This window comes from Dipodomys merriami, unplaced genomic scaffold (genome assembly GCF_024711535.1).
Source record: "Dipodomys merriami isolate MVZ:Mamm:240054 unplaced genomic scaffold, mDipMer1.0.p SCAF_92, whole genome shotgun sequence".
Taxonomy (NCBI): Eukaryota; Metazoa; Chordata; class Mammalia; order Rodentia; family Heteromyidae; genus Dipodomys; species Dipodomys merriami.
This window is the reverse complement of record NW_027206535.1, coordinates 4,800,993-4,826,089: the sequence shown is the minus strand read 5'-3', so window position 1 is coordinate 4,826,089 and position 25,097 is coordinate 4,800,993. Positions and strand designations below refer to the sequence as shown.

General features: G+C 42.2%; 1 protein-coding gene across 6 annotated transcripts in view; it reads left to right on the top strand.

Moving 5' to 3' along the window:
* LOC138821528 (GON-4-like protein) overlaps positions 1–25,097 on the top strand; it is an 85,874-nt gene that overhangs the window by 46,665 nt on the left and 14,112 nt on the right. For all 6 annotated transcript variants that reach the window (XM_070013839.1, XM_070013837.1, XM_070013840.1 and 3 more), the window contains 5 exons: positions 1,391–1,562; positions 3,657–3,801; positions 17,243–17,393; positions 20,553–20,669; positions 22,413–24,173. In XM_070013839.1, coding sequence (XP_069869940.1) covers positions 1,391–1,562; positions 3,657–3,801; positions 17,243–17,393; positions 20,553–20,669; positions 22,413–24,173 — 2,346 coding nt within the window. The remainder of the gene's footprint in view (positions 1–1,390; positions 1,563–3,656; positions 3,802–17,242; positions 17,394–20,552; positions 20,670–22,412; positions 24,174–25,097) is intronic.

Sequence of the window (25,097 nt, the reverse complement as noted above, 5' to 3'; positions counted from 1 at the left end):
AGCGTGCTAGCCTTGAGCAAAGGAGCTTAGGGACAGCACCCAGGCCCTGAGTTTAAGCCCTGACCCAAAATAAATAAATAAATAAATAAATAAATAAATAATTGAACTAGAGGCATAGATAAAGTAGTAGAATAATTTTGGTACAAATAACAATGATTCTTTTGCTTTTTTGGCAGATATCTTTGGAGTTTGAGTGATAAGATTATTAATTGTCCTAGCTTCTTTGGTACTTAGCAGAGTATACTACTGTGTTCAGAAGATCATGAGGTTATTTTATTTATTCAGAGAAGATAAAAACTAGAAATTAGAACTAGACCAGGTGTGGATGACACACACCTGTAAGGATCTGAGGATTGTAGTTCAAAGCCAGCTTGGCCAGGAAAGTCTGTGACATTCTTATCTCCAGTTAGCTACTAAGAACCCGGTAGTGGAGCTGTGGCTCAAGTGGTAGAGCACTAGCCTTGAGCAAAAAAAGCTTAAAGATAGCTCCCAGGCTCTGAGTTTAAGTACCAGGAGCAGTGTGTGCGTGCGCGCGTGTGTGCGCGTGCACGCGCGCGCGCACACACACACACACAATTAGAATAGCCCTCATTCTTGAAGACCTTAATTGTACCTTGAAAACTAGACAGTATATAAACAAGGCTAACAACACTTTAAGAATAGAACAAGGAGCCAGGTGCCAGTGGCTCACACCTGTAATCCTAGCTACTCAGGAGGCTGAGATCTGAGGATCAGGTTCAAAGCCAGCAGGAAAGTCTGCAAGACTCTTATCTCCAATTAACCACCAGAAAACCGGAAGTGGCGCTGTGGCTCAAGTGGTAGAGTGCTAGCCTTGAGCTGAAGAGCTCAGTGACAGTGCCCAGGCCCAGAGTTCACGCCCTACAACTGACAAAAAAAAAAGAAAGAAAGAAAGAAAGAAAAGAACAAGAGCAAGTGACTACATCACACATTCCTTGAGTTTGACTCAGCAAGAGAAGACCTTAAAAAATAATGTTAAATAATGTTAATTTTTTTTTTTTTTTGGTCAGTCATAGGGCTTGAACTCATGGTATGGGTACTGTCTCTGAGCTTTTATGCTCAAGGCTCTATCACTTTGCTCTATCATTGAGTCATAGCACACTTCCACTTTTCTGTTGGTTAATTGAAGCTAAGAGTCTCATGGTGTTTCCAATCTGGGTAAATGCAGGCTTTGAACCTCAATCCTGAGATCTTAGCCTTACCCTTATGAGTAGCTAGGGTTATAGGTGTGAGCCACCAGCACCCAGAAGACTTTAGTTTTTATCTTTATTTATCTTGTACTAAGAAGGATAATTTAGCATTCAGAGGCTAAGGGCTACTGGTATTAATTATCTGGAATTGTCTTAGATCTTTTTATGTCCTGTTTTCCCAGAAAGAACTGGGAACCTTTGCTGAAAACTCCATCACTCTTCAGCAACAGTTCAACCCCAAGTTTCAGACCTTGTTCCAACCCTGTAACTTGATGGGAGCTATGCAGCTCATTGAAGACTTCAACACACATGTTCATATTGACTGGAGTCCTCGTAAAACTGTCAAGAAGACTGGTAGGGGACAGATGTGTTAACTTCAGGTTTTTATTTGCAATGAGAGATAAGTCAGATAATTTCCTAGGGATAAGGAATAGAATATTTTAAATTTCTTCCTTCTCTCTTTATCCTTCCTTTGTATTTTTACATTTTAGAGTTACCTGGTAATATCCATTCTTAAATAAGGTATGGAGGCAGAAGACAGAAACAGAAGTGTGAGCAGGTAGAGATGTGGAACTTATGGTAAGAATTGGCTTAAATGAGATGTTAGGAAGTGTTAGGTGTCAATTCAAGACAACTGGGCTCTGGTAAAGATGGAAGTCAAAGCCTGGTGCCAGTGGCTCATGCCTATAATCGTTGCTACTCAGGAGGCTAAGATCTGAGAATCACGGCTCGAAGCCAGCCTTGGCAGGAAAATCTGTGAGACTTTTATCTCCATTAAGCCAGAAGTAGTGCTGTGGCTCAAGTGATAGAGCATTAGCCTTGAGCACAAAGAAGCTCAGAGACAGTGCCTGGGCCCTAAGTTCAAGCCCCAAGATTGGCAAAAAAAAAGAACAAAAAAGATGGAAGTCAAGTGTAAAGTTTGGTAATGTTTAGGTATTATGCTCTTATTCATGGATTGAGAGACTAGCTCAGAATCAACTCATTTTACTCCCATGATTATTGTATTATTGTAGAATAGGGTAGATGGTATACCCATTCTGAATGAACTGTAGATATGGAATTAGACACAAAGTCAGAGATGTTACGCATTTGCCAAATATATAACCTTATAACTAAATGTAAGTTTAATTTCTATTTTTCATTGGCTTAGTGTTTATATATATATATATGTGTGTATATGTATATATATTTCCTTTCTTCCTCAAGGTAAATATTTCTTCTGACTTATTTCCTAATATAGTAAATCAGTTGTGATTTATTTTGGATTTAGGTTTATGTTTGGGCTTTTCTTTCAAGTTGAATATAGTTTAACTGTATTCGGTCAGACTGATAACCACCTTCTTTAATTAGCGTAGCTGTGTATTGGTAATAAGAACTTCATTTAATACAAACTGTAGTAATGACTTTTACATTCACAGCCATGTGTTTTTCCTCTGGACATACAGAAAGAATATTAATACAAAGAGAAGTATGGATAGAGTAATTCATGTTTCTGGAAAGGTGTTAGCTCCTAAACCTCAGAAGCTTAGGGGGACAGAATCAGATGTACTGTCCCATTAATTTCATGGTTTTCTTGTTCTCAACCTTAGGAATAATATGGGAGAATTTAATAAAAAGTAAGTAAGAATCAGATAAAATGACACAGGCTTGTAATGCCAGCACTTGGGTGGCTGAGGCACAAGGGCCCCGAGTTTGAGGCTAGCCTAGGAACAAAAGCCAAGCACTTGTGGCTCATGCCTGTAATCTCAACTACTCAGTAGGCTGAGACCTGGAGGATCAAGTAGCCTGAGCAGAAACATCCACAAGACCCCATCTCCAAGGCATGATTCTGATCAAGAAGTATTGTGCTCAAACTAACATGTTGAATTGAAATGTTTTGTACAACTACTTAAAGATAATAAATTAATTGTATAAGTCTCTAGCTCCAAAATAAACAGCAAAAAGCCAGCATGGTTCAAGTGGTAGAGCACCAGCTGATCAAGCTTGAAGCCCTGAATTCAACAATACACAAAGGAACAGCAACAAAAAGGTGGAATACCAGACTTGTGAGGGAGATTAAAGTTAGAATCTTGTCCTAGAAGAGAGAAAACATTATTGAAAGTCTCTTATTATTCAAGGATTTAAAAGTGCAAAGTGGTAAACATTTTTTAAGCATATACTATATGCTAGGTATTGCTAGGTACTTTCTAAGTGTTTATGTTATTAGTATGTTAACATGTTCCACACAGGAAGGATAAGAGTATCAACTTATACTGACATTGGTTGGTACTACTTTTAGGCCTAGGTTAAGTTGAGGAGGATTGGAAACTATTTTGAGGAAGTTAGGTAAGTGGGAACAGGTCAGATTAGATAAGGATAGTTCTACCTGAATTCGAACTGCATTCACAAACTTTGGAAAGCTATCTTTGGTCCTAGTATTCTATTTATCAGAGATATTTTCTCTTTCAGCTGGTGAATTTCCCTGTTTGCCAAAGCAAGTAGCTTGGATACTGGCCACAAGCAAGGTTTTCATGTATCCTGAGCTACTTCCAATATGTTCCCTGAAGGCAAGTAATCCTCAGGATAAGATCATCTTCACCAAAGCTGAGGACAAGTAAGTTTACTGTGGAGTATTGAAAGAAGAAAGTATACCAAAGGGAATAAAGGGTTTTTTGTTTGTTTTTTTGGTGATACTGGGAATTGAATTTATGCCCTGGTGCTTGCTTGCTGGTAGACATTGTATCACTTGAATCATGCCTCTAGTCCAGTCCTTTATTTTTGAGCAGTAGCAGAAAGATACGTGTGTGTGTGTGTGTGTGTGTGTGTGTGTGTGTGTGTGTGTGTGTGTGTGTGTGTGTGTGTGTATGTGTATGTCTGTGTGTTTGTGTACTAGGGTTTAACTCAGTGCTCCTTCAGCTACTTGAACTATGCCTCCAGGTCTTAATCACTAAATTCTAATCTATACAACTGAAAAAAAGAATTACTCTTCCTGGGCATGGTGGCTCTAACCTATAATCGTAGCTACCTGGAAGATAGAAGTTGAAGGGTATGGTTTGAGGCGAGCCCCGGTCAAGAAGTTTGCAACTCTCTATCTCAATCAGTGGCTAGACATAGTGGCATATGCCACCTGGTATTTCAGCTACAGCTGGGTGAAGTAGCATGTACCTGTCATCCCCAGTGACAAGGGGAAACACAAGTATTGGATCAAAGCTCTGACTAGCCTAGGCATTAAAATCAAGACCCTCAGGGCTGGGAATATGGCTTGGTGGTAGATGGCTTGCATAGCATGCATGAAGCCAAGGGTTTGATTCCTCAGTACCACATAAACAGAAAAAGCCAAAGTGCACTGTGGCTCAAGTGGTAGAATGCTAGCCTTGAGCAAAAGAAGTTCAGGGACAGTTACCAGGCCCTGAACACACACACGCACACACACGCACGCACGCACGCACGCACGCACGCACGCACGCAAAACAAAAAAACCCACAAACCCTACCTTGAAAATACCAGTGCAAGAAAGCCATGGCTCAGTGGTAGAATACCGGCTTAACAAGTATGAGGTCCTTAGTTCAACAGTCAATATTGTCAGAGAGAGAAAGAAAAAAAAAGAATTAGTCTTCATGCCTGATGAAAGTCAGAAACCGTGTTTCTCAGTATTGATTTTCCCTTCTATGTTTAGAATATTTACTCCCTCTAGTGAATTAAAGTCAAGGTATTTGAAGAGGGAGGAAGATCAAAGGCAGAATTTTATGCCTCTAACCTTTGCAGTACTACTTATAAAGAAATTAGTAAGAAGTAGCAATAACTCAATGGACAGTAAATCTTCTTTTCCTCTCTAGCTTAGTTTTAGCAAGTATTTAAAGTATGGAGAAATAGAGAAACATTTCCTAGAAGTGGTGATGTGGCTCAAGTGGTAAAGAGCTAGCCTTGAGCTGAAGGGCTGAGGGACAGCGCCCAGGCCCAGAGTTCAAAGCCCCACGACAGACCAATAAATAAATAAATGAATGAATAAATATGAATGAATGAATAGTTGGTATGAGAAACATTTCCTACTCCCCATGCAGGAAATAGCAGTAAAAGACTGCTGATGGCAAATTTTTGATCAGCTCAAATACAAAAGAGATTTCTTTCCTCCTTTATTTCTTTTTTTTTGTCCGGTCATGGGGCCTGAACTCTGGGCCTGGGCGCTGTCCCTCAGCTCTTCAGCTCAAGGCTAGAGCTCTACCACTTGAGCCACGGCGCCACTTCCGGCTTTTTTCTTTTTGCTTATGTGGTGCTGAGGAATCAAACCCAGGGCCTCAGGCATGCAAGGCAAGCGCTCTACCACTGAGCCAACTTCCCAGCCCCTTTATTTCTTTTTTTGTGTTGTTCCTTGGTCTTGAACTCAGGTCCTGGGTGCTGTCCTAAGCTTTTATGCTCAAGACTAATGCTCTGCCACTAGAGCTACAGCTCCGTTTCTGGCATTTTGGTGGTTAATTGGAGATAAGAGTCTCACAGACATTTCTGCGTGGACTGGCTTATCTGTGATCCTCAGATCTCAGCTTTCTGAGTAGTTAGGATTATAGTTGAGAGCCAATGGTGCCTGGCTAACTCAGCTTCTTTTGTTGAGATGGTATCCTGGACAGGATGATAGGTTTGAATCAGTGTGCACAGCTGTTGGTTAGGAAGCAGATCTTGTAAACTTTCTGCCTGGGCTTCCCTGGAGTATCCTTCTACAAAGCTAGGATAACATGTACATGCCACTGTGCCAGCTATTTATTGAGAAGTAGTCTTGCAAACTTTTCTGCCTGGGCTGACCTTGAATGGTGATCCTCCCAATCTCAACTTCCCAAGTAGTAGACATAGATGAGTCACTTCTGTCTGCCTGCATTCCTTCCTTTCTTCCTTACTTCCTTCCTGCCTTCCTTCCTTCCGTCCTTCCTCCCTCCCTCCCTCCCTCCCTCCGTCTCTCTGTCTCTCTGTCTCTGTCTCTCTCTTTATCTCTTTGTCTTTCTTGTCAGTCACGGGTCTTGAACTCTGGGCCTGGGCACTGTCCAGCAGCTTTTCAGTTCAAGGCTAAAACTCTACCACTTGAGCCTTGGCGCCACTTCTGGTTTTCTGAGTGGTTTATTGGAGATAAGAGTCTCATGGCCTGGCCTTTCTGTCTGGGCTGACTTTGAACCTCAGTCCTCAGATCTCAGCCTCCTGTGTAGCTAGGATTACAGGCATGAGCCATCGCCGCTCAGCTCTGCATTTCTTGTATGACTACTACTAACAATTTTATGTTTTGCCTTTTTAAAAAACTTTTTATTGTTATTATAAAGGTGATGTACAGAGTTAAAATTACGTAAGTCAAGTAAAGAGCACATTTCTTTTTGGGTAATGTCACTCATTCCTTTGCTCTCTCTCTTCTCCTCCTATCCCCACCTATAAATTGTATAGTTCATTTTCAACATACTGTCCAATGAGTACCAATACTGCATTTGTTCACCCTTTGTCTCTCCATACACACCCAAAGACATGTAAATGAATAAACAGTACAAAAAGGAATGATAAGAAAAAACAAGCCAGAAAAGACCTCTTGTTTTTATTTCCTGGAGTTCATTTCATTAAATATTTTGTTTTTTGATTTTTGTTTTTTTTTGGTTGTGGGACTTGAACTCTGGGCTTGGGAGCTCAAGGTTAGTGCTCTACCACTTGAGCCACAAGGCCACTTCTGGGTTTCTAGTGATTAATTAGAGATAAGAGTCTCATGGGGACTTTCCTGCCCAGTCTGGCTTTGAACTGCCATCCTCAGTAGCTAGGATTACAGGCGTGAGCCACTGGTGCCCAAGTTCAATAAATATTTTGTGGGGGGTCCAGTCATGGGGCCTGAACTCTGGGCCTGGGCACTATCCTTCAGCAATTCAGCTCAAGGTTAGCCCTCTACCACTTGAGCCACAGCGCCACTTCCTGCTTTTTTTCTTTTTGCTTATGTGGTGCTGAGGAATCGAACCCAGGGCCTCATGCATGCAAGACAAGCACTCTACCACTGAGCCACCTTCCCAGCCCCTCAATAAATATTTTGTATGATCAGATGCACATAGGCATTGTGCCTTTCTGCTCCTCTACCAAGGGGAGTCTTCTTTGTTCTCATTGTGTATGATGCCTACAGACCTCCATAATTTATTATGTCCTGGTATTTAGACCTAGCTTCATCATATGAGAGAAAACATGCATCATTTTGTCTCTCTGAGCTTGGCTTACCTCACTTAACAAGATTTGTTCTATGTCCCTCCATTTCCCTGCAAATGACATATTAGTATTCTTTCTAATGGCTGTATAAAATTCTATTGTGTTCAGGTACCACATTTTTTGAATCCACTCATCTATTGTTGGGCATCTGGACTGTTTCCACAACTTGGCTATTGTGAATAATGCAGTAGTGAACATGGATGTGACAGTGTCTTTATGGCATCCTGGCTTGAAATATTCTGTGTAGATGCCCAGGAGTAATATGGCTGGGTTGTAGGGAAGATCTAAGTTTAGTTTTTTGAGGAATCTTCAGACTGCTGTCCAGAGTGGTTATAGTAGTTTACATTCCCACCAATAATGCAATAGGGTTCCTTTTTCCCTACATCCTCGTCAACATTTGTTGTTCGAATTCACAATGTTGGCCAATCTAACTAAGGTAAGATGAATCTCAGAATTGTTTAAGGGCTGGGAAGGTGGCTCAGTGGTAGAGAGCTTGCCTTGCAATGCATGAGGCCCTGGGTTCGATTCCTCAGTACCACATAAGCAGAAAAAGCCGGAAGTGGCCCTGTGACTCAAGTGGTAGAGCGCTTGCCTTGAGCTGAAGAGCTGAGGGACAGTGCCCAGGCCCAGAGTTCAGGCCCCACAACGGGCGAAAAAAAAAAAAAAACAAAAAAAAAAACAGAATTGTTTGATTTGCATTACCTTTTATGGCCAGGGAGCTCCTTGTATATTTTTGATACTAAGACTTTGATGTATTGCTGGTAAAGATCTTTCCCTAGTCTGTTAGCTATCTTTCTAGTTTAGTAACTGTGTTCTTTGCTGTGCAAAAACTTTTCATTTTGATGTAATCCCATTTGTTTCTCTCCAATCTGTTGTGCCCCTCAGACTCTTTTCAAAAAGTTTCTGCTTGTGCCTATGAGTTCTAGTGATTCTCCTACTCCCTCTTGAAGTAATTTCAGGAAGTGGTGCTGTGGCTCAAGTGGTAGAGTGCTAGCCTTGAGCTGAAGAGCTGAGGGACAGCGCCCAGGCCCAGAGTTCAAGCCCACGACCGACAAAAACAAAAAAACAAACAAAAAACAAACAAAAAAAGCCTGAAGTAATTTCAAAGTTTCAAGTTGGTTTTTTTGTTTTGTTTTGTTTTTGTTTTTTGGATCCTGTCGTGGGGCCTGAATTCTGGGCTTGGGCACTGTCCCTCAGCTCTTCAGCTCAAGGCTAGCGCTCTACCACTTGAGCCACAGCGCCACTTCCAGCTTTTTTTTTTTTGCTTATGTGGTGCTGAGGAATCGAACCCAGGGCTTCATGCAGGCAAGGCAAGTGCTCTACCACTGAGCCATCTTCCCAGCCCCTCAAAGTTTCAAGTAGAACATTGAGGTCTTTGATCCATTTTGAGTTAATGCTTGTACATAGTAACCAACAGGGAGATAAGAGTCTCATGGACTTTGCTGCCTGGGCTGGCTTCAAAGCGTGATCCTCAGATCTCAGCCTGCTGAGCTGAGCTGAGCTGAGCTGAGTGTGAGCCAGCACCTGGAAGAATGATTCTTCTTTTGTATTTCTTTCAAATTTATTTAAACTTTTTTAAAAAATAATTTTTTTATTGAGATTAGGTGATTACATAAATTTCATATATTTCACAGTATTTTGGAATAGTGATAGTTAAAGTCACAAACACATTTTAACTTTCACAAGGCAAATTGTCATTATGGTCTATAAAGTTTGTGAATTCTATGAGTTTTGACAATACAATTATTTCTTCCACATCAGGTGATGTTTATATTTCCTTTTGCCTAGTGTAAGCTGTTCCCTCTTTCCCTCTCATTCCCTCCCTCCCATCATTGCCTTTGAGTTGCTTAGTTCATTTTCATCTATGTCCAGTGCAGTTGATGGGCCCCCCTGTTGTAATGTTTTCCCGTTTCTCTCTGATTCTATGTCCTCCTCCCAGCTTCCCTCAAATATGCACATACATATACGATATATGTTGTCAAGAGCACAGAGTAATTTAGCAATGACAAAATGAGAGGAAGTCTTGTTTCTCGAGTCCTGTTTACTTTGTTATATCTCCTTGCATTTTGGCTTTTAGCATCCACATATCAGGGAGACTATGTGCTGTTTGTCTCTTTGCTTAAAATGATTTGCTCTAGTTCCATCCATTTCCCTGCAGATGCCATTATTTTGTCCTTTCTAATGGCTACATAATATTCCATTGTATATAGGTACCACAGTTTTGGATCCACTCATCTGTAGTGGGGCATCTGGGTTGTTTCCATATCTTGGCTATTGTGAACAGTGTTGCAACGAACATGGAGATGCGTGTGTCCTTGTATCCTGGTTCCTTTGCTCAGGGTAGATGCCTAGGAGTGGTATAGGTGGGTCTATATTCAGCTTTCTGAGATACCTCCATACTGCTTTCCAAAGTAGTTGTATTAGTGTACATTGCCAACAGCAGTGCAGTAGAGTTCCTCTTTCTCTGCATCCCCTCCAGCAATTGTCCTTGGCTGAATTTAGGATGTGGGCCATTCTGACTGGGGTAAGGTAGTATCTTAAGGTTGTTTTTATTTGCATTTCCGTTACAGCCAGGGATGAGGAACATTTTCTCATGTATTTCTTTGCCTTTTTTTTTCCTCTTCTGAGAAGTCTCTCTTTAGCTCCTTTGCCCATTTAATGATTGGTTTGTTAGATTTGGGAGGGGTTAGTTTCTTGATATTAGGCTCTTGTCTGATATATTGCTGATAAATATTTTTTTTTCCCCAATTAGTTGGCTGTCTTTCTAGTTTGGTTGCTGTTTCTTTAGCTATGCAGAAACTTTTTATCGAGTCTCTCTCCAATATGTTGTGACACGTTTATCGAGTCTCTCTCCCATATTGTGACCCTGGGACTCTGTTCAGGAAGTTCCTTACTGTGTTTATAAGTTCAAGTGTCTCTCCTACTCTGTCCTGCAATAGTTTCAGAGTATCAGGTTTGATGTTGAGGTCTTTAATCCATTTTGAGTTGATGTTAATACATGGTGACAGGCTGTGCACTATTAATTTTCTGCATGTGGCTGCCCAGTTTTTCCAGAACCAATAGTTGAAGAGGCCATGCTTCTTCCACTGTATGTCTTTGGCTTCTTTGTCAAATATCAACTGACTGTAGGTATGTGGTTTTTGTTTTTGTTTTGTTTTTGGGTCCAGTTGTGGGGCCTGAATTCTGGGCCTGGGTGCTGTCCCTCAGCTCTTCAGCTCAAGGCTAGCGCTCTGCCACTTGAGCCACAGGGCCACTTCTGGCTTTTTTCTTTTTTTGCTTATGTGGTGCTGAGGAATCGAACCCAGGGCCTCAGGCATGCAAGGCAAGGGCTCTACCACTGAGCCACCTTCTCAGCCCCTGTAGGTATGTGGTTTTATTTCTGGGTCTTCTAATCTGTTCCATTGGTCTTTGAGTCTTTTTTTGTACCATTACCAAGCTGTCTTTGTTATTATGGCTCTTTAGTAGAGCTTGAAATCTGGTATCGTGATCCCTCTGCATTCTTTCTTTTGTCTAGAATTGCTTTGGCTATTCTAGGTCTTTTGTTGTTCCATATGAATTTTTGGACTGTTTTCTCTATTTCAGTAAAGTACATCATTGGGATTTTAATGGGAATTGCATTGAATTTATATATCAATTTTGGCAGTATGGCCATTTTCACTATATTAATTCTGCCTATCCAAGAACATGGAGGTCTTTCCATTTCCTGGTGTCCTGTATGATTTATTTTTTTAGGCTTTTATAGTTTTCATTAAATTGATCCTTTACATCTTTGATTAGGTTAATTCCTAGATTTTTTTTTTGAGGTTATTGTGAATGGGGTTGTTTCCTTGATTTCCCTTTCTGCTTGTACATTGTTGGTGTACAGAAAGGTGATTAATTTTTGTTGGTTAATTTTGTGTCCTGCTACTTTAACAAAGTGTTTATAAGCTCTAAGAGTTTGGAGGTGGAGCTTTTGGGATCGTTAAGATACAATATCATGTCATCTGCAAAAAGGGATATTTTAACTTCTCCTCCCCTATGCAGATCCCTTTAATGTCTTTTTCTTACCTTATTGCTCTGGCTAAGGTTTCCAGAACTATATTGAAGAGGAGTAGAAAGAGTAGGCATCCTTGTCTTGTTCCTGTTTTTAAGGGAATTGGTTGCAGTTTTCCCCATTAAGTATAATATTGGCTATTGGTCTGTTGTATAAGACTTTTATTGTGTTAAGGAATGTTCCTTCTAGTCCTGTTTTCTCCAGAGCTTTTTTTTTAATGTAAAGTTTATTTTATCGGTTGTGGGGCCTGAACTCTGGGCCTGGGCGCTGTCCCTCAGCTCTTCATCTCAAGGCTAGCACTCTCCCACTTGAGTCACAGCACCACTTCCGGTTTTTTCTGCATATGTGGTGCTGAGGAATCAAACCCAGGGCCTCATGCATATATGGCAAGCACTCTACCACTAAGCCACCTTCCCAGCCCTATTGGCTAAAATTTTATTGAGGAGCTTTGCTTCTGTGTTCATCAAAGAGATTGGTCTGTGGTTCTCTTTTTTTTATTGAGTCTTTGCCTGGTTTGGGTATGAGTGTGCTATTAGCTTTATAGAATGAGTTTGGGATTGCTCCCTCTGTTTCTATTCCTTGGAAGAACTTGAGGAGTATGGGTATTAGTTCCTCTTTAAAGGTCTTATAGAATTCCGTAGTGAATCCATCCAGTCCTGGGCTTTTCCTTGTTGGAAGACTTCTGATTTCTTCCTCTATCTCATTGTGAGTTGTTGGCTTATTAATTGATTTATTTCTTTTTGGTTCAGTTTGGGCAATTTGTATTTCTCTAGATATTCATCCATTTCTGCTAGGTTTTTCTTCCTTAGTGAGTATAGAGTCTGGAAATAGTTCTTTATAATTGTTTGGATGTCTTGGGTAATTGTTGTAATTTTTCCCGTGGCATCCCTGGTCTTATTGATTTGGGTCTCCTCTTTTCTTTTTTTAGTTAATCTTGCCAGAGGTCCATCAATTTTATTAATTTTGTCAAAAAACCAGCCTTTTGTTTTATTAATTTTAAAGTTTTCTTAGTCTCTATCTCATTTTATTTTGGTTATCTCACTCCATCTAGTAAGTTTGGGTTTAACATTTTCTTGTTTCTTTAGCAGTTTTATTTTGGTTATCTCACTCCATCTAGTAAGTTTAGGTTTAACATTTTCTTCTTTCTCTAGCAGTTTTAGATTATTTACTTGATCTGTCTCTGTTTTCTTGATAGGTGCACTGAGAGCAATAAATTTGCCCCTCAGGACTGCTTTTGCCATATCCCACAGATTTCTTTGTGATGTGTATTCATTTTCATTGAATTGTAGGAACTTTTAAAATCATTTAATTTCTTCTGTGACCCAGGTGTTGCTCAGAAGTGTGCTGTTTAATTTCCATGTGTTTGAGTGATTTCTGTTGTATGCTTTGTTATTGAGAACTAGTTTGATTTCACTATGGTCACATAGATTACAGGGGATTATGTTGACTTTCTTGTATTTGCTTAAATTCCTTATATGAACTAAGATACGATCTATTTTGTAGAAAGTTCCATGGGCTGCTGAGAAGAGTATGTATTGTTGTTGGCTAGAAAACAATATATGTCAGTTAAGTCCACTTGAGATAGGGCATCACTTAATTTGGAGATGTCTTTGCCAATTCTCTGGTTGGTAGAACTGTCCTTTGGTAAGAGTGGAGTATTAAAGTCTCCTAATATTATTGTATTTAGAGCTATCTTTTCCTGTAAGTCTGAGAGTATTTGCTTAACATATTTGGGTGCACCAATGTTTGGAGAGTATAGATGGACAATGGTGATATCCTCTTCTTGGATTGTTCCCTGTATTAATATGTAGTGCCCTTTCTTGTCTTTTTGTAATGATTTTAATGTAAAGTTTATTTTATCAGATATCAGGATGGCAACTCCTACCTTCTTTTTTTTTTTTTTTTTGAGGGGTCCGGTCGTGGGGCCTGAACTCTGGGCCTGGGTGCTGTCCCTCAGCTCTTCAGCTCAAGGCCAACGCTCTACCACTTGAGTCACAGTGCTACTTCCGGCTTTTTTCTTTATGTGGTGCTGAGGAATCGAACCCAGGGCCTCAGGCATGCAAGGCAAGCACTCTATCACTGAGCCACCTTCCCAGCCCCTAACTCCTACCTTCTTGTTGGGAGCATTTGCATGGTAGATCTTCCTGCAGCCTTTTACTCGGAGTTTGTTTTTATCTTTGGCTGTGAGATAAGTCTTTTGAAGACAAATTGATGTATCTTGTTTTCTGATTCAGTCTGCAGTTCTTTTTCTTTTGATTGGTAAATTGAGTCTATTAATATTTATGGTTATTATAGAGAGGTGTATTGTGTTTCCTGTCATTTTCCTGCTTTCCTAAGTTTTTCTTCTTTCCTTTCCTCCTGGGTTTACTAAGTTGATCTAGTGATATCTTTCTGATATGGATCCCTGATCTTGATTGTTTTCTTCAGATTGTAATCTCCCTCTTAGCATTCTTTGTAATGCTAGCTTATTGTTTATGAATTCATTTAGTTTTTCTTTTCTATTAAAAATTTTAGTTTCTCTGTTGAAAGTGAATGCTAGCTTCACTGGATATACCAGTCTGGACTGGCAGTTACTGGTTCTCAGGGCTCAGATGGTATTTTCCCAGGCTTTCCTTGCGTTCTGTGTGGAGAGATCCGTAGTGATTCTAATTTTTTCCCCATGTAGTGTAGCTCCTTCTTTGCTGCATGAGAAATTGTTTCTTTCTTTTTTTTTTTTTTTGGTCGGTCGTGGGGCTTGAACTCTGGGCCTGGGCGCTGTCCCTCAGCTCTTCAGCTCAAGGCGAGCACTCTACCACTTGAGCTACAGTGCCACTTCCGGTTTTCTGGTGGTTTATTGGAGATAGGAGTCTCACGGTCTTTCCTGCCCGGGCTGGCTTTGAACCGCGATCCTCAGATCTCAGCCTCCTGAGTAGCTAGGATTACAGGCGTGAGCCACCAGCGCCCGGTGAGAGATTGTTTCTTTAGTGCTGAAATCTAGAATTTTTACTATAATGTGCCTAGCAGTGTTCCTCCTGGGATCCTGCTTGTTCGGTGTTCTGTAAGCCTCTGTTATGTAGGTAAGATTTAAGACTGGGAAAATTTTTAGTGATGATCTTATTGAAAAAGTGTTGCATTCCTCTATTCTGGTATTCCTTACGTTTGTCCACCCCAATTACACAACAGTTAAATTTCTTGGCATATTTTGAGTGCTTTTTCCATATCTGTAACTTTTTTTTCCCAGTTCCTGCATTTTGTCTTCAGTATCTGATATTCTGTTTTCCATTTCATTCACTCTATTACCTGCGGCTTCTTCCATTGTGGTTTGCATGGAGGAAATTGAGCCATTTATGATTTCTATGTCAGTTCTCAGAGTATTAATCTCATCTTTTAGCAAGGTGTATACTGCATCCATTTTTTAATGCATTTCTTGTTTGAAATCCTGGATCTCTTTTGCTAATTCATTTCTTTGTTCTTTAAATTTCTTTTTTTTTTTTTTTCGTGGGGCCTGAACTCTGGGCTTGGGCGCTGTCCCTCAGCTCTTCAGCTCAAGGCTAGTGCTGTACCACTTGAGCCACAGCGCCACTTCTGGCTTTTTTTCTTTTCGCTTATGTGGTGCTGAGGAATCGAACCCAGGGCCTCATGCATGCAAGGCAAGCGCTCTACCACTGAGCCACCTTCCCAGCCCTGTTCTTTAAATTTCTGATCCATTTCTCACTTTAATTCTTGAGTCATTGTCTCTGTCCTCTCTTGGATGTAGCATTTGTCTTCCATTCCTTTTTTGCTTCCACTGGAGTTCTTCCCTGGGTGGCCGCTGGCCTTTGAGTTTGGTTTGCTGTCTTGGCAGTTGATGAATCATGTAATTTTTGGCTGTGATTTTCACATGTGGATTCAGGGATTATTGGAGACCAAGTCCAGACTCTGACTGTTTTGGTCACTAGGTGGCTGTCTTTGCTTGGTTCTGGATTGGTTCCTGGATTAATTGATGAAGCTTGTTCTCAGCCCTGGGCTGGTTGAGAGAACTTTACCTGGTCTCAGTTCTGTTGGGGGAGGGACTGCTTTTCAGCTGCTGGTCTGACACATGTAGGGCTCACTCTTAGATTCTGGTGGGTAGACACACTCCCCTCCTCTGCTGTGGTGTGCACTCAGATCCTGACCAGTCAGGGTCAAGCGGTTCAGACAGCTTGGGCTCCCACCTGGGACACAGAGAGGGCTTGTTCTGGTGGATAGACACACTCCCCCTTCTGCTGCGATAAGTGCTTAGATCCTAACTAGTAAGGACAAGTGGTTCAGACAGCTTGGCTCCCACCTGGGATACAGGTAGGGCTCCTTCAGCTGCCTGCTGGAGATCCCAGGCAGTTCTCACCTTCAGTTAAGGACCAGCAGCCTAGACTGCTCTCCCTCCCTCCCAGGGGCACTCTTGGTCAAGCCTGGTTGGGGGGGCGGGGGGAGATTGGGGAGTGTTTGCTGCTGGTTGCTGGGGTGCTTGCACAGTTCCCAGCTTCCATAGGACCTTTAGCCCAGGTGGTAGAGGGACGGGTCTAAGTCAAGTTCTGGGGGTTACCACCAGTACTGGTCTCCCATGGCGGGGATGGGGGGAGGCGTACCCTCTGGGGTACTAACTTATCTTAGAGCTAGTTATGAGCCGTCCAGTGATACTGTGGCAGATTGCTGTTTTTGTGTGCTGTAGGTTGTTGGTCACCACCATGTTCCGTGTGGGCTGTGCTGGGTGGTGGTGTGGGCTGGGTTTGTGTTTCACAGTCTCTGCCTCTGTTTATGCTGTCTGGGTCAGCGCTGTGGCCGTTTTCTGTGGTGGCCTTCTATAGACCGGACTGCTTTGGTTCTGGGGTCCCCAGCCACCGTGGGCCAGGGTGCTTTGGCAGGATGATGTGGAGCTGAGCTGGGGTGAGGAGTAGGGGAGGGGGTCTTCCTGCGGTTCTGAGCTCTTCATTTTCTGTCTCTGTTTGCACCCTCTGGGTTGGCACCGGCTCTTGGGAGTCTTCTGGGAATCTTGGGACCGTTGTGGCTCTGTGGTTCCCAGTGGGTCCTGGGCCAGGCCACTTGGGTGGCTTGGCGCAGAGACATGCTGCCAGCAAGGGGTGGGGGAAGGGTCTTCCTGCTTTACCATCTTTGTGTAGGTTCTGAAGTTTTTTTTCTTTTCTTTTTTTCACTTCCTATATCTCTCTGGGTATTAGGCCTTTTTGTTGTTGTTGGTCGTCAGACTCTTGGAGAAATGGAGTGTTGAAACCTGAACTCTCTGTTTGGTTGGAGAGAGTGTGGTGTTTCCCGCTTGTTCCATTGCCATCTTGGCCCTCCTCTAAACTTACGTTTTATAGTATGAAGCTCATTGTGATCTGATACTTAATGATTTTTTTTTTTTTTTGAGAAAGAATCTTACTCTATTACCCAGTGTGGCCTTGAATTCCTGGTCTTGAGTGATTCTCTTGCCTCTCCCTTCCAAGTACCTTGAACAACAGGCTAGAAACCACTATGCCCATCTTATTAATGATTTTATGCCTTGCTTTTCCTGTTTACCAGTAGTTTGGACTCTTTTTGAATGTTTTGTTTTTTGCAGTCTTGGATGAAACTTGGGACCTCACACATGCTAAGCAGGTACTCTTCCAGCAGAGACTGTACCTCCAACCCTTTCTCTTTGGTCTTTACAATACTTACCATCACTCACAAAACATATAAAACTTGTTATTGAGTAGCCACCAGTGTGTATAAGGATGAGATATAGAAATTGTGTATTTGAAAATATTGTGGAATTAGTGTGGGGAGGATATTTTGGAAAATGTCCGGGAGATGAGATTTACTATGATTGCTCTTTTCTCAGTTTGTTAGCTTTAGGATTGAAACATTTTGAAGGGACTGAGTTTCCAAAGCCTTTAATCAGCAAGTACCTTGTAACCTGCAAGACTGCCCACCAACTCACAGTGAGAATTAAGAACCTGAACTTGAACCGAGCTCCTAACAACATCATTAAAGTAAGTGTTCCCTGAAAACTCCCCTGAGGTTCTCATTCCATGTGTGTCTTTTTTCCCTCCTCTTTTTAATGTCAGTGTAGAGAGGGATCTTTTATCTGAGGCTCATCTCTCCCACTCTTGTAGTAGATTAATTCCATGTATGCCTTGTCAAAGATACTCGTTCATCATTTTCCTCTGGAGTATCTTTATCCTCACCTCTCTTATGGATAGTCTCTCTAAATAAGAGATTATTAACCGGGTGCCAGTGGCTTATGCCTGTAATCTTAGCTACTCAGGAGGCTGAGAACAGAGGATTGCGGTTCAAAGCCAGCCTGGGCAAGAAAGTCTGTGAGATCAGAAAGTCTTATAACCAATTAACCATGAGAAAACTGGAAGTGGTGCTGTGGCTTAAGTGGTAGAGCACTTGCCTTGAGCTGAATTGCTGAAGGACAGTGCCCAGGCCCAGAGTTCAAGCCCTACAACCGACAAAAAAAAAAAAGGGATTATTCAAGTCATAAAAGATTTCATAAATCTTTAATTTCCTTTATATAGTCTTCTTTTACTTTAACCTTGCAAGGGTATACAGTATTCCACTCATGTTCTTCTTAGCTCAGCTCTTTTATTTATGTTGAAGTTATACAGTATGTGCTTTATATGTACAGGTTTTTTTCTTTTTTTTGGGTCCGGTCATGGGGCCTGAACTCTGGGCCTGGGCGCTGTCCCTCAGCTCTTCAGCTCAAGGCCAGTGCTCTACCACTTGAACCACAGCACCACTTCCAGCTTTTTTCTTTTTTCTTATATGGTGCTGAGGAATTGAACCCAGGGCCTCATGCATGCAAGGCAAGCGCTCTACCACTGAGCCACCTTCCCAGCCCTGTACAGGTATATTTTAAAGAGACAAATAGTCCTATGAGGCTTGTTATGAAAAAGTTTTTTTCTCTCATACTAAGCAAGTTTTCTTTGGGTTGGTGGGTTTCCTACAACATCTAAGTATACCCTCCCTGTAATTGACGCTTGATGTTTTAGATTTAGGCCTAATTTTATGAAACTTCAACCATTGATGCTGAACATTTAAGTCCCTCCCTCCCCTTTTAAAAAAAATTAACCTTCAGGGACCCAGATCTATCCCATTCTTCTTCTTATTTATCTTATTTATTCATTGATGTATTTCTTTTCTTGTCAGTCCTGGGGCTTGAACTCAGGGCCTGGGCACTGTCCCTGAGCCTCTATGTGCTCAAGGCTAGTACTTTACCACTTGAGCCATAGCACCACTTCCTGCCTTTTCTGTTTGTGTGGTACTGACAAATCAAACCCAGAGCTTCATGCATGCTAGGCAAGCATTCTACCACTGAGCCACATTCTCAGACAGGGTCCTAGATTTTGAACTCAGGGCCTGGGTACTGTCCCTGGGCTTTATTTGCTCAAGGCTAGCCCTCTGCCACTTGAGTCACAGTTCCACTTCCAGGTTTGTGGTAGTTAATGGAGATAAAAGTCTCACAGACTTTCTTGCCTGGGCTGGCTTTGAACCTTGATGCTCAGTTCTCAGCTTCCTGGGTAGCTAGGATTACAGGTGTGAGTTACTGTTGCCCAGCTTAAAAAAACAATTGTGTCATTAGGATTTTGTTGCATCTTATCCCACAAAATATTTTTGTTCAGGTTTAAGATGTATATCAGTTTTTTTTTTTTTTTTTTTTTGGGTCCGGTTGTGGGGCCTGAACTCTGGGCCTGGGCACTGTCCCTCAGCTCTTCAGCTCAAGGCTAGCGCTCTACCACTTGAGCCACAGTGCCACTTCCGGCTTTTTTCTTTTTTTGCTTATGTGGTGCTGAGGAATCGAACCCAGGGCCTTGAGCATGCAAGGCAAGCGCTCTACCACTGAGCCACCTTCCCAGCCCCTGTATATCAGTTTTAAAGCACATTGTTGTATGTATATTTTCTTTTCTTGTTGGGTATGGGACTTGAACCAGGGCGTGAGTGCTGTTCCTGGGCTTTTTCTGCTCAAGGCTAGTGTGCCACCACTTTAAGCCACAACTCCATTTCAGCTTTCTAGTGGTTAATTGGAGAGTCTCACAGACTTTCCTGCAGAGCTGGCTTTGAATTACAATCCTCAGATCTCAACCTCCTGAGTAGCTAGGATTACAATTGCGAGTCACCAGTGCCCAGCTGTATGTAATTCTTCTTTTTTTTTGTCGGTCGTGGGGCTTGAACTCTGGGCCTGGGAGCTGTCCCTCAGCTCTTCAGCTCAAGGCGAGCGCTCTACCACTTGAGCTACAGCGCCACTTCTGGTTTTCTGGTGGTTTATTGGAGATAGGAGTCTCACGGTCTTTCCTGCCCGGGCTGGCTTTGAACCGCGATCCTCAGATCTCAGCCTCCTGAGTAGCTAGGATTACAGGCGTGAGCCACCAGCGCCCGGCTTGTAATTCTTCTTATATAGAGTGTCATTATTGGTCTATTTGTCTGTCTTTCCCACTAGTTGGAAGTAGGAATTGCTTGAAATTAGGAATTGCTTCTCTTGTCTTTATGCTCAACTTTATACCTCTGTGCTTGGTACACATTCAACATATTCTGAAAGAATAGGTGTTTATTATCTATGGTTTAAGCCCAATACTCCCTTATTTATCCATCCATCCATACATTCATCTATCCATTCTTCATTGTTGGGGATCAGGTACCAGTCCTCATGCATGCTAGGCAAAACTGTAGCTAAATCTCCATGTTTTCCTCTCTCATTGTTTCCAAAAATTGAATCATTTTTCTTTTCCTTTCTATGATGTTTACAGCATTACTTGTGTGAAAGTAGTTTTCAGGTGTCCAAGAGGAAGGTGAAGTCAGTATCTGCAGCTGTGGACCAAGGGCAAATCCTACACAAAGTTATTCTCACCAACTGCTACCTTTTTCTCTGTGACCTAAATGTTTTCCTTTTTCCCAATCTGTATGGAGACTGCCAGTTAGGAGATTCTAAGTAATTATAAAATCTTTATAAATTATAGATTAACAAAAATATTGCATATTTTTGGAAGGAATATAACTAATGCTTTATTTCTTAATGCTGTTTTAAAAATTATTATTAAATAGTTGTACAAAAAGGTTTCAATTCCGTAAGTCAGGTTATGAGTACAATGCTTCTTGATCAGTGTCACCATCACCCCTTGCATTGTTCTCCCCCATTCATTCATGCTCAGTTTTATAAGAAGACTAAACAGCTGCCAATCCTGGTAAGGTGTTGTGAAGAGATCCAGCCACATCAGTGGAAGCCACCTGTAGAGAGAGAAGAACACCGACTCCCTTTCTGGTTAAAGGTACCGCCTTTCTCCTAAAAGTCTATTGGAGGCCTAAAGTAACCACAATTTCTGGCAGAAATATCAAGGTTACCTTTTTTTTTTTCTTTTTTCTTTTTTCCCTCAGTCCTGGGGCTTGACCTCAGGACCTAGGCACTGTCCCTGAGCTTCTTTTGCTCAAGGCTAGCACTCTACCACTTGAGCCACAGCACTCCTGGCTTTTCTGTTTATATGGTACTAAGGAGTCGAACCCAGGGCTTTTTGCATGCTAGGCAAACACTCTACCACGAAGCAACCTTCCAGCTCTCAAGGGCTACTTTAAGCTTCTAATATTTTAGTTGTTGAACTGAGACTTATTTCCCTTATATACCCTTCTTCCTTTACTCTTCTGCTTTTCTCCTAGGTAATTACAGTCTTCTCAAAATAATGATAAAATAATTTCTAAAACTCAAAGAAGAGTTTATATAATATATTTGATATGTAGAAAGACCCTTTTTGGAAAGATAACTTGAGACTGTCTGGAAAGGTCCTTAAAAATCTAGAGAGTCCTATACTTTATCTCCTTTTTTTCTTTTTTGGAGGTAGATACTGGTGTTTGAGCTCAGGAGTTTGAATTACTTGCTCATTCCCCTTGAGCCATACTTTTCCTTTTTTTGTGTGTATATACTGGTCCTGGGGCTTGAGCTTAAGGCTTGGATGCTGTCCTTGATTTTTTTTTTTGCTCAAGGCTAGCATTCTACCACTTAAGTTACAGCTTCACTTCTAGCTTTTGGTGATTAATTGAAGGTAAGAGTCTCACAGATTTTCCTGCCTAGGCTCGCCTCAAATTTTAATCTTCAGAGCTTAGCCTCCCCAGTAGCTAGAATTATAGGCATGAGCCATTCATTGGTGCCCTACCACCCTTCTTTCCTTCTTTCCTTCCTTCCTTCCTTCTTTCCTTCCTTCCTTCCTTCCTTCCTTCCTTCCTTCCTTCCTTCCTTCCTTCCTTCCTTCCTTCCTTCCTCTCTCTCTCTCTGTCTCCCTCCCTCCCTCCCTCCCTTCCTTCCTTGCTTCCTTGCTTGCTTCCTTCCTTCCCTCCCTCCCTCCCTCCCTCCCTCCTTCCTTCCTCTCTCTCTCTCTCTTTCTTTCTTTCTTTCTTTTTCTTTCTTTCTTTCTTTCTTTCTTTCTTTCTTTCTTTCTCTTTCTTTCCCTCCCTCCCTCCCTCCCTCCCTCCCTCTCTCTCTCTCTCCCTCCCTCTCTCCCTCCCTCTCTCTCTCTCTTCTTTCTTTCTTTCTCTCTTTCTTCTTTCTATCTCTTTTTCTTTTTCTTTCTTTCTTTCTTTCTTTCTTTTTCTTTCTTTCTTTTTCTTTCTTTCTTTCTTTCTTTGCTTGAACTCTGGGCCTGGGTGCTGTCTCTGAGCTCTTCAGCTCAAGGCAAGCACTCTACCACTTGAGCCACAGTTCGACTTCTGGTTTTCTGGAAATTAATTGGAGATAAGAATCTCACAGACTTCCCTTCCCTGAGATTGTCTTTGAACTGAGATCCTCAGAGCTCAGCCTCAGGGGTAGCTAGGATTACAGGCATGAGCCACTGGTGCCCAGCTACCCTTTCTTTTTAACTGGCCATTTTGGAGATTGAATCTCTGCCTGGGCTGGTTTTGAACAATAATCCTCTGGATCTCAGCATCCTGAGTAGGTAAGATTATAGGTTCGAGCCACTGATGCCTGGCTTCCCCTAAATTCTTACGTTAAAGAATGTTGATGAGCGCTTCTGTATTCTCTATAGGCCAGTCTACCATCGATTCAGGAAGAAATGAAGAACATAACTAATGGTGCTACAGAGGAAGGAAATGTAACTAGAACCACTGAGGTCAATGAAAAGAAAGACCAAGAAAACGCCAGACCAGAGTTGGGGAATGAAACTCGATACCCACTGCTGTTACCCAAGGATGTAGTACTGAAACTGAAGCCTGTTTCCAAGCGTTTCTCCAGGAAGGCTTGGAGACAGAAGCGTTCATCAGTGCTGAAACCCCTCCTTATTCAACCTAGCCCCTCTGTCCTGCCTAGTTTCAACCCGGGGAAAATAGCAGCATGGCCAACTCAATCTGAAGTCCCTCCAAGCAAAATGGTGGTCCAGATTCCTCATCTGATCCAGCCAGCTACTGTTTTACAGACAGTTCCAGGTTTCCCTTCCTTGGGTGATCCCCAGGGGAAGGACAGTTTTGAGCCTACTACAGCACTGCCTGCTGTGCCTGCTGAGGCTAGGACCAACATCCCTTTTTCTGAGTCTCACACCCTACTCCCCTCTGCACCTGTGCCCAAGATGCTGCTGCCTTCTCTAGCCCCATCTAAATTTCGAAAACCATGTGTAAGACGGAAACCCTCAAGAAGGAAAGGGGCAAAGGCTTCTCCCTGTGTGAAACCTGCCCCACTCATGCACCCCACTCCTGTTATCTTCACTGTCCCTGCTGCCACTGTGAAGGTTGTGAGTCTTGGCAGTGGCTGTAACATGATCCAGCCTGTCAATGCAGCTGTGGCCCCCAATCCCCAGACCATTCCCATTACCACTCTCCTGGTCAACCCTGCTCCTTTTCCCTGTCCATTAAACCAACCCCTTGTTGCTTCCTCCATCTCACCCTTAATTGTTTCTGGAAATTCTGTGAATCTCCCAATACCATCTACCCTCAAAGATAAGACCCAGGTGAACTCAGACATTGCTTGTCCTTTGGTTGAAGGAAAGAATGCCTCTCAAAGCCTTGAGCCCAAATTAGAACCCCAGGAACTAACTCCTCTGTGTGCTACTGTCTTCCCCAAAGAGGAACACAGCCCAGGTCCTCCCCCAGCAGATAGAGAATGCCAGAAAGGGTTGTCAGAGGGACCTGCCTGTGGAGTGACAGTTGTGAAATCTGAAATTCAGGAAGGGTTGTCAGAGAAGAGTACCTGTGGTTGGGCTATAGTGAAAACAGAGGAGGGGAGGCAGACTCTGGAGACATTGCCTCAAGGCTTCCAGGAATCCCTATGTTCCTCCCACGGGGATTTAGAGGAAATAGTCAAGCTAGAACCTGAGGACCCTGTGGAGGAGATCTCCAGTGGGTTCCCTGAACAGGAAATTTGTGATGAAATAAAAAATGAACACTCTATTGAATTGAACACTGATTCCCTAAGGGAGGAACTGAGCAGTGCTAGAGATGTAAAGAAACAAATGATCCTGCAGAAGGAGGAGTGCAGTCAGGCAGCTTCATCCCCTTCAGCTTCTCAAGAGCCTCCTGATGAAAATCCAGGTGGAGATGTGAGCAAAAGGACACCTAAGAATGTTCCATCATCTATGGACCCGGAAATAGTGCTTAATAGTCCCCCAAGGAAGTCTGAAGATACATCCAGTGTCGATGGTCAGTCACTGGGGATCCCAGTGGTGCCAGAAACTGGAGGAGAGAAGGATGGGCCAGAGGAAGAGGAAGAGGAGGACTTTGATGACCTTACCCAAGATGAGGAAGATGAAATGTCATCAGCTTCTGAGGAGTCTGTGCTTTCTGTTCCTGAACTCCAGGTAAGAGCTGGGGAGTAATCTCAAAGTTACTTTGTGGGGTGTCTCAGTAATATGTTGAGTTTATATACCTGCTTGTTATTCTGCTCTAGATAGTCTTAAAGTGATTTCCATTTCACTTTAAAATTGTTTCAATTTGCTTTTTTAATACCTTTCAAAATTTCTTTTTCTCTTTTTCTTTTGGTACCAGTCCTGGGACTTGAACTCAGGGCTTGGGCACTGCCCCTGGGCTTTTGTGTTCAGGGCTAGTATTCTACCACTTGATCCATAGCCTCACTTCTAGTTTTTTATTTTTGTTTTTGTTTTGTTTTCTTTTGCCAGTTCTGGGACTTGAACTCAGGGCCTGAGCACTTTCCCTGAGCTTCATTTGCTCAAGGCACTTGAGCCACAGCGCCACTTCTGGCCTTTTCTGTTTATATGGTACTGAGGAATCAAACCCATGGCTTCATGCATACTAAGCAAACATTCTACCACTAGGCCACCTTCCCAGCCCCCACTTCTAGCTTTTTAGTAGTTAATTGGAGATAAGAGTCACTCTTTCAGGGTTGGCTTTGAACCACAATACTCAGATCTCAGCCTTTTGAATAGCTAGGATTACAGATGTAAGCCATGAATGCCTGGCATAATTTTTTAAAATTGTCTTTTAAGTAGTTGTACAAAAGATTTCAACTTGACAGGTCAGTTTATAATTACAATGCACTTTGATCTGGTTACTTCTTTTTCATTATTCTCCCTCTAGTATACTTAAAAAAAAATTAAATAGTTGTATAAAGGGGTTTCAATTCCAGAAGTCAGGTGATGAGTACAATGCATCTTGATCAGTATCACCCCTTCCATTGGTCTCCCTCATCTTTTCTATTTTATTTTTTATTTTATTTTTTGTTGGTCATGGGGCTTGAACTCTGGGCTTAGGTGCTGCCCCTCAGC